The sequence below is a fragment of the Antedon mediterranea genome, chromosome 3 (assembly GCF_964355755.1).
Source record: "Antedon mediterranea chromosome 3, ecAntMedi1.1, whole genome shotgun sequence".
Lineage (NCBI taxonomy): Eukaryota > Metazoa > Echinodermata > Crinoidea > Comatulida > Antedonidae > Antedon > Antedon mediterranea.
In genome coordinates, this window is record NC_092672.1 from 32,903,100 (window position 1) to 32,913,090 (window position 9,991).

The 9,991-nt window shown below is 31.9% G+C and overlaps 1 protein-coding gene across 1 annotated transcript in view; it reads left to right on the forward strand.

Moving 5' to 3' along the window:
• The window catches only part of LOC140045268 (zinc finger protein castor homolog 1-like), a 43,187-nt gene extending 33,591 nt beyond the window's left edge, over positions 1-9,596 (forward strand). Inside the window, exons 11-12 of the mRNA XM_072090107.1 lie at positions 207-650; positions 5,350-9,596. Of these exons, the coding sequence (XP_071946208.1) occupies positions 207-650; positions 5,350-6,339 (1,434 nt within the window). The 3' untranslated portion in view covers positions 6,340-9,596. The remainder of the gene's footprint in view (positions 1-206; positions 651-5,349) is intronic.
• The last annotated feature ends 395 nt before the right edge of the window (positions 9,597-9,991 follow it).

The following is a 9,991-nucleotide window of genomic DNA, read 5'->3' on the forward strand; positions in this document are numbered from 1 at the left end:
ACAATAGTTGTGTTATAAAATAAATTCGTGGATTCGTGGAATGGAGAGAATATTTTCATTCGTTGGGAAATGGACTGGTCTATTCAACTCTTCTCTGCCTTGATTAATAGGCCAGGCCCATTTTCATCTCAACATGAAAATATTCCAATCATAAACATTCATTATGTGTTTATTATTATTATACTATATTATTATTTTCTTTACAGAGTCTAAGGCCTGGTGTTTATTGTGGTCAGGTCGTTCACACAGGTAGTAACACCCAGATGAAGCCTCACCAGTTGAAACACAATGGCAACCTGGACTTAGAAGAGATCCGCGACTCCTACGAGGACGGAAAACCAGAGATGGTAGCCCCCATTTCAGAGATATCTCGTGAACAAGGCTTTGTCAGATTCAACGCAAACGAATGCACGAGTCCGGAATGTCAGTTCATCACCGAGGTTCACTGCCATTGCACCAGACCAGAGTGCAATTTTACGACTAATGCGGCGTCGAAGATGAAAGAACATAAGACTAACGAGAACATAGCATTTGAAAGTTTTAAGCAGTTTAGTCGTAAAGCAGACTGTCGCCGACCAGGATGTAAATTCAACCAATGGAAAAAACACTTTCATTGTCTTCACCTTGGATGTAACTTCTCCTTCTTGCAGGTGAGATTCTGGTTGTCCTTCGACCTGACATTTCTACCTTTTACCTGTCATGTTAAAATTTGATTTTGTGCAATGATCATATGGACTTTCTTCCTCAGTTTTGGTAGATTATAGTCCAATTTGAATGCTTGCTAAAAGTATAAAATAGTTAAAAGAATTAGTGACGCTGTTGCTTTGTGGCTAACAGGCTTTCTTACCAACACCAGGGTCCGGGGTTCGAGTCTCTGCCAGAATTTTAACAGTTTGTACAGTACTAAGTTAATTACTTTAAACACTGGGTTTAGTTTTAGTAGGCATTTCCAGGGTTCGGACCCAGAATCCTAAAACCTGATACATATGCTTACTACATAAACCACAATCTTACCTAAAATAACTGCACAACAGCAATTATTTTTTAATAAAGATTTCTCGAAAAATTAATTATTAACTTACAATTTTAATATTAATACATTTTATTTCTAACAAACTCATTTTCTATAAAATTGATAGACTTATTAAAATAAATTAACACCATTAATAAATATTTATAGTTTTTCAGATGAAATATTAAGTAGAACATGTCCGTATTAGCCCAAGTTCATACAAAATAAATGTATACATGATTAATATAGTAACCTATATTTTCTGGGTGAATTTTTTTTCCGATTGCTAAATGCTGGTCTCTGATTTGCCTATTTTCCACTTTACAAATTTATTTGTGCGAATCCAACGCTTTGCATAGAAAAAAAATTGTGCTATCCTTTCCACTATAAGAACAATAGCTGCGATTTTCATTTCCGTCGCTTGTCTGCTGAGTTTTTCGATTCACATGAGTGCTCGCTCATAAACGACGTCATGACTCATTACCTGAGCTCTGTTTGGTTGCGCAATTTTCGCTTCGCAAAAAGTAGAAACAATTTAAACTACTAATTTTGCTGAAGCGAAGAACTCAAGGAACTAGAATTTGTCGCCGCAAGGGATTTGGAAGATGAAAACAAGAATGCATGCGTATAAAGTGACGCTTTCATTGCTCTAACAGATTTGCCTAGTGAAAAACAGGCTTTATGCTTCGTATGACAAGTTAAACATTTTTTACTGCATTTTAATACTAATATCATTTTATGAATGTGTAAAGGGTGATTCTATGTAACATTTGGCTTTGTTAAACTGGTGAAAGTGCCTCCTGACTGACATGCAATTTGATAATCCATTAGTTGAAGTGGAACCATATTTTATGTATTACTATAATATTTTATACAAATATTAAAGTGCCAAATAATGTTAACATTGTTCCTAGAAGAGGATGTGGGTTATAAACCGCATGGCAATATAAGTTCTTGCACATAAGTACGCATTGTTTCACAATTATGTATATATATAGCAAAACAAAGATAGATGCCACGTCGGTATTCAACTATAATTATGTGTTTGTTTCTATATTAATTCATTGCCCGGGCAACCATGCAAATAATGTCTCAAATTCTCGAAGATCTTCAACGATTTACTCGAAAACAAATATCAATCAAATACATAATTGATTGTCAATGGACATTGTGTTATTCTAATTGTCATGGCAACGTGATTATAACAATAACTAAATCCAATAGTAACCTGGTATTGAGGGATGACAATTGATTTTACTTAGTTTCTTAAAAGGTTGTTGCTATGGTAATCTGTTCGGCCATTATAAAGTGGATATTGTTAATTAAAATTATTGAAAGTCTCTTCTGGAGTGTCAATATCTCAACTTATCAAGTTTTTTTTTTATATTGATGTATTTTAGTCAAATAGTACTATAATAGTTTATTAAGTGTGTATATGCAACACAATGCTACATTAATTAAAGGCATTCTCAACTTAGTATATAATAATTAATTTCAGTAGGTTTTTTTTTTAGTCAAATACTTGCACTAGGGCTAGTGCTCTGCAATTTCTTTCTGGCTGTTTTACTTTAACTTAGCTTTTCATTGCTTATCTTATTTTGTATCTTCATTGAGATCCAGTCACTGCATGGTACTAACAGCATTCTCATTTTTTCATTGCTTATTTTATTTTGTATCTCCATTGAGATTCAGCCACTGATACCCACAGAATTGTAATTTTTTCAGTGCTTATTTTGTTATGTACAGTATCTCCATTAAGATCTAGCCACTGATACCCACAGCATTGTCATTTTTTCAGTGCTTATTTTATTATGTACAGTATCTTCATTAAGATCTAGCCACTGATACCCACAGAATTGCCATTTTTTCAGTGCTTATTTTGTTATGTACCTCCATTGAGATACAGCCACTGATACCAACAGCATTGTCAGTGCTTATTTTGTTATGTACAGTATCTCCATTAAGATCTAGCCACTGATACCAACAGCATTGTCAGTGCTTATTTTGTTTTGTACAGTATCTCCATTAAGATCTAGCCACTGATACCAACAGCATTGTCAGTGCTTATTTTGTTATGTACAGTATCTCCATTGAGATCCAGCCACTGATACCCACAGCATTGTCATTTTTTCAGTGCTTATTTTGTTATGTACAGTATCTCCATTAAGATCTAGCCACTGATACTATACAGCATTGTCATTTTTTCAGTGCTTATTTTGTTATGTACAGTATCTCCATTAAGATCTAGCCACTGATACTTACAGCATTGTCATTTTTTCAGTGCTTATTTTGTTATGTACAGTATCTCCATTAAGATCTAGCCACTGATACTTACAGCATTGTCATTTTTTCAGTGCTTATTTTGTTATGTACAGTATCTCCATTAAGATCTAGCCACTGATACTTACAGCATATTTGCCTTTGATTTATGTATATTATAGTATCAGTTAAATAGAATATTCAACTAATGATGGAAATCAAAAAATGAATCTTTAATGGGGCCATAAGGTCAATGTTTAAAACGGTTATAACTTCAACAAATACCTGTCATAAATCTATAATTTACATTAATACTCCCATAAAATAGATTTCCAGACGTTATGCCTAATTATAATTTCATTAAAATTTCCAATTCACAAATCCAGAAAAAAATCAATAGTTTACTTAAGATGCTACCAGAGACAGCGAGGTTGTCGCTGAATCTGGAACTGTTGCCCATATAAGGAATGATCATTGATTCGCGGAAAACGAAGATTGTATAATTATTTTATCTTCATTATTATTATTAGAAATTATGCGGTAAATTGGGTATTTGAGCTTCGAGGTCCAGTTTTCAATTTAATAATAAATTCCTAAATTCAGTGTCGTTATAATAGGCTATATACAAATACCTTATAATTTCAGAGCTCTTGGTTCAATTCTATTTTTCATCACAATAAAGAGAGATGAATTTTGAACAATTTAAAATGTTTGGAGGTTTTTCTACAAAAAGTAAGAATTAAAATCATACTAAAAACTAAAACTGTATCTTCTCGCAAAATTTTGCAACGTGAATACATGTATGAAAACGTGTAATAAATCTATTTAAAATAAGCTGTAACATTTTCCATTTTTACTTCGTTTTGACAAATTTTACTTTTCATTATATTTTCATTCATGCTTAAAATGGAATAAAATAAATATCAATATCAAAACACCGTCTAGAGTATAGTCAATTGAAAGATTACTAAATTCAGCTATAGAGGGCGGTATTTAGTTTGTGTCTCTTCTAAGCTGAAGGCCGCAAGGCTATTGTTAAAGGCCAGGTACGGGAAAAAAATTTCTATTGATCATACATTCCAATAATTATCGATCTACAGTTTCCCCTATGTTTCATAATTTTTGGGATTTTATTTGTGTTACACGAGCTTGTTGAAAATAAACACTTTCTTGTCAGTGGGGGATAGTTTAAATTACACAGAAAAATCTCTATTCTTTTGTACACAAATTTTGTAAATAGAGAGGCATTTTAAAAAGCTATGAAAAATAAACGGTGTGGTAAAAAATGTTATCAGATGACTAAATCTATAACTTGAATTTTACATTTCTAGTATTTTTATTCAACTTCAGATTTTTATTTTCATGCTATAGCAAAAATTATCCACCGTATATTCCACCATCTTTTTTCACCTAGGGAGTCACCAGAAATGTTATTATATTAGGTTAAACTACCTAACTACTGAAAAAAAAGTCTTCTTGGTTTTTATGGCAGAATTTTGCCAAATTTTGTATTTGACCATATTAAGGGAAATTCATGTTTTTTCGTCTTGATTTCTGTTACAAATATTTGATTTGTGTACAATTAGTCAGATATTATATTTAAAATTCATGCCTGTACTTGAGCTTTAATATTTTCTCTATAATAAATTTTTGATGTTGTGTCCAACAAGGTAAAGCTTATTAATCTTTTATCAACTTTACGAGTAAGATTGGTTTGAAATTTTATGAAATCAAGTTGTGATTAAATAATAAATAGCTTCATTTTCACCATACCATACCAAGTATAGCTATTGAGTCTAATAGTCATTCTACACATGCTCATGTTTTTGGAAACATATTTAAAAAAAATGTCAATCTCCCATGAAAATTGTATTGTATGCAATATACAACTGATTTATCTAAACTTTTATTGATAATTGATATACAGTAATACGAAATAAAATTGTGCTTGTACAGTTTTTTTAATGATGCATTATTGTTGTACCCTGTGACTCATCAGGTCCTCGCTTTAATCTTTATTAATTTATATATTTAAAAAAAAATTATTTACATAACAAATTACATTTTATTATTTTCAGATACAACAGATGGAGTCTCACGGACGGAAACACATGCGTCGTGTGTTTGGAAAGACATTCAACAAACCCGGATCTGACTGCGTCGATATGAAATCAATGCTTCATGTTATACCAACAGCAAACATTAAAACAACGATGATCGACCTGTCTGCACCTTCTTCTACGTCAACCTTCACGTCGCCAGTACGACATCAAACTTATGCAAGTGTACCCGTCAGTGGAGTTACCGAAGAGCAATCAAAGCCATTACCACCATTCATGATACCGCTCGCTCCTCTAGATGCTGAAGAGTCAACGACCGGTTCTGCACGGCCGCCGGAATACCCAACGCAGAGTGTGAAGCCTTCTGCGAACGTAAACTTACCGATGCTCGCTCATTGGAAGGTAAACCAAGGTAAACGCCCTTTCACTTTGATCATCGAGGACCCGAGTAAGCCGCCCGGTTACCGACGTTATAAACGTGGTCCGATTGATGATGCTATGCAAGAACGATTCACACGTTTTGAGCGTAATGTAAATTGCGGAGACACCTGCTGTCAGTTTGCGTTGAACACAACGCATTATCATTGTCTACACTCGAATTGTAACTATAAATTTGCTGGCAAAACGATGATGTATAAACACGCGCAACATCACGATCGTGTCGATAGCATCGTTCAAGATGACTTTGAAAGGTTTAAAGCGACGGTCCACTGCGAAAGACCAGACTGCGAGTTCGCACTTAAGCATACTCACTTTCATTGTCTACGCTGTCCATTCATCTGCACAGATAGCGCAAAAGTGACAGCTCACAGAAAACAGCATACGAAATCTGAAGTTATTTCATCCGCAGGATTTAAACAGTTCAGCTCGACAGATTCCTGCGAGTTTGATGCGTGTAAATATTCCAATAAATACTCGCACTATCATTGTATGCGACAGAATTGCTTCCAAGCCGTACTAGGCATGACAATGGTCGAAAGCCACAGTAAAAAATATCACCAGCAGTAGAACTCCCCCTATTCATAATGGAAGAGTCGAATATTCAAATTAGATCACCTGCAGTTTGCATTCTTTACAATATCATTATGATCAAAATAATTTAATATTCAAATCATTTGTATTCAGAATAAAGAAAACAATTTGATGCCATTATTTGGCAAGTTTTAATATAAATTATTACAAATGATTTCTGCTTGCCGTGCGCTACTCATTTTACTAATTGACTGAATTGAACATAGTACATTTTATTATCCATAATTTCCAAAGATCTCCATACTAAATATCAAATCCCAGGTAATGTTACTTTAACAGTGTCTTCCATATTGTTTTTGTTTTAGTTAACATGTGACCTGCTTCTTCCAATCAGAATGCTGGTATCACATAAGTTAGAAATAACCAAAGATTGCTGTGTGTAGCTAGCTGATTTTAGATAGAATTTAAGTTTTCTTAACACATTCACTGCAGATTTGCTGTAGATGCCTAAGGACAACAGTTTGTGAATATAAAAACCAAAAAAAAATGAATGATCGTGTAAAAGCATGTCAGTTATAGTGTATCTCCACATATGGCATTATACAGTATGATAAATAATTCTGTAATACATTGGTGGTGCCTGTATGCTATGGTTACTCTTTCTTAGGCATAATACATGCATCACGTGGTGGATAGGAAAAACAGTGCTTTGCAATGGATGTGTTAATATATTTTTCTGTGTGTGTGTTTTATTTGACAATATCTTTAAAGTGTTAATAATATTCTGTTGCTATTTTGTAAAATGTATATAAAAATATTTGATTGATTGATTGATGTTAATTGGTTTATGGGTTCGTTGCAATTTGTGTTACAATGATGTGATCAATGATTATTAGTTTAATTAGAAAGATTTTGTGTGTTTAGTTGAAGAAATGCCGGACATTCTCGTGCTTTAAGACATTTTCATTACTATTTTACGTTATTTTTAAGTATTATTTTTCTTTTAATAGTTTTTCTTGTTAGTTTTGATCCACTGTGGTTAACAGTACAATCATTACGTAGTTTACAAATTCAAAGACAGTTCCAAGATAAATTTTTAAATTTCAAAACATTCAAAAATAATATAAACACAATTTTCTGAATATGCTCGCATTTTAAGGGGAGCAGTTTTTACTGGTGACATTTACTTCCTACCATTTAACATTCCCGAGTCTGTCTGGCTGTCTGTCTGGCTGTCTGGCTGTCTGTCTGTCTGGCTGTCTGTCTGTCTGTGCAGACCTTAAAAACTCCATTTTTGCTGGGTGTTTATTTCATTAAAACATTATTTAATAGAAGACAATCAAAGAATGTTCTACTTATGCAAGACATTAAAATAATTAAGTCATTCCTAGTTCTTTTACTATACAGTAAAGACAAACACAACATTACCAATGAGGGTGTCCGTTGCTTGGAACAGCCCTGCTGTTTATTATATTCTATTCACCTCCACCCCATTTGACAACCTGTATAGGGTCTGCATTTTCCAAATTATTTAATTTTAACTTATTATGCAAATCTTTAGCCATTATCATTCATGTGTCATTGTAATTTTAAAATCCTGGAAATTTCTTCCAATTCTATTCTGCTTACGTTCTTAAAAGTTTTGTTTTTCTGATGAATGTAGGAGAAAATTTGTAAAAAAGATTTTTGCTGTATGTTTTGATTTCTATAATACATAAATTAAAAAAATATTTAGCTGAAACTTCAATACCAAATATCAACACATAGTTATGATTGTTGTTTTTCTTCGTTTTTTCTTTTTGCATATTAAATTCCTTTTGACTTTTTATATATACATATCTTCTTTAGTGTTTGCCGTGCTAATAAATACCAAATAATTATTTTAATTATAAGCTTTAACTTTAAAAAAATGTGTACATTAATTGTAAAGTTTGAAATTAGTATATTGTAGTAGTTAGGTACAGTAAATATATTATATTGCAGTGAGTTGTATTTACATTGTTATCCTCTATTTAATTGTATTCACTTCACTTCATTTTTTTTCATTATTGAATTTTCAATACTAATGTACTGTAAATAAACAAAATTTATCACTGTTTTTTGCAAAACTATGCAAGCCAACTTATGTTTTGTTCAATTAACTTTTAAATATGTGCAAATAATAATTAACTATTTTCCCCCAATTCATTTGATTGGTTATCAACTATAGCACATTTACATAATTAATTCACATTCCATTTTGATTGGTTGAAGCACTGTGCATTATGGGATATTCATGTTAATAAGCTGTTGAATATTCATATAGGCTTTTATACAGGTACTATAGGCAAATGAGTGAGTGTTTTTTCTTTTATAAATATTTTTTCTTTCCAAGGAAAGGATAAAATAAAATATATCATGTAGTATTCATAAGACACAATTTTAGTTTGTTTTTGCTGTTAAAAAAGTGATATTTAAACATTTTTTTAAACAAAATGTGCGGTATAAATTACAGGAATTGAATTTCTGAACTAGAGCAATAAGATGTTATGTATGCAGAGATTTTAATAATTATTCGATTTTTAAACTTAATATTGTACTCTTAAAATTAGTTTGGTTAATTGAACTTGGATGTGAATCTGAATTTTTTCTAAAAAGTGTGAAATTAGCTAGTTATTACGATGGGTTTTTTTATTTGTTAAAAAAAGCATTAGTAAAATTCTGTTAATAGATTTAAATCCCAACATTTTTCAAAATGTTAAAATTATCAGGAATCTTGATTTAAAAATGATTTGGCTTTTGTTTCTCGAGATGTGACGCAAACTCCATGCGTATGATTGTATCTAAAAAATGTGTTAATATTGCAAAATTAATTATTTTAAATGATATAAGTAAAGCCACTTTTATAAAGTGCCATGATTTGAGTTTGATGTTTGATGAACAAGGGCTACTCCATTTTCCTTATTAGATTTCATTTGAACTTTTACAAATTGTTAATTCCAAATAAAGTAGAACTTCTGTTAAGGGGACACCATCAGGATCCAAAAAAGTGTCCCTTAATAAGGTGTTCCTAAATAGGGGTTAGCTGTTGTATTAACATATATTGCCTCTAATTCATTACAGCAAAGTGTCCACTTAATAGGGGTGTCTCCTTAATAGAGGTTCACCGTAGTCTTACACTATAATATGTTCGTTTCACCCCTTATTAGAGGTGTCCCTTGAACACAGGTTCTACTGTAATTGGCATAGTTTCTTTGTGTGTGTGTGTGATAAATAATTGCTTCTCTATAAATCATAAAATAATCTTTTTTTTTTACAAAAAAAAAGGTACAAAATACAATAATTGCTGTGCAACTCATTTAGGATTGAACGTGTGCAAATTTGTTTTCTTTATTAAGTACCAATTTTCTTCTCGTCTTTATATGTTTGAATTTGTAATGAATTTTTGTTTGGAGTGATTTGTTGTAATACCGTACGATTGTTATAATTTGTTTAAGAGTGGTAATTGTAGATTTTTGGGGGTTGATTTTTAAATTTTTTTTGAGAGTGTCGAATAAAAGCACTGAATAAACTGAAATGATGCAAATGCTGTATTTTATTTTTTTACCTGTTTTGTTTAACCTGTTAATTATGCCACCTGATTTTATGAAACAAAATGTTTGGGTACTTTAGCAGTTAGGATCTGAAAACATGCATTTTCTTATTGGTG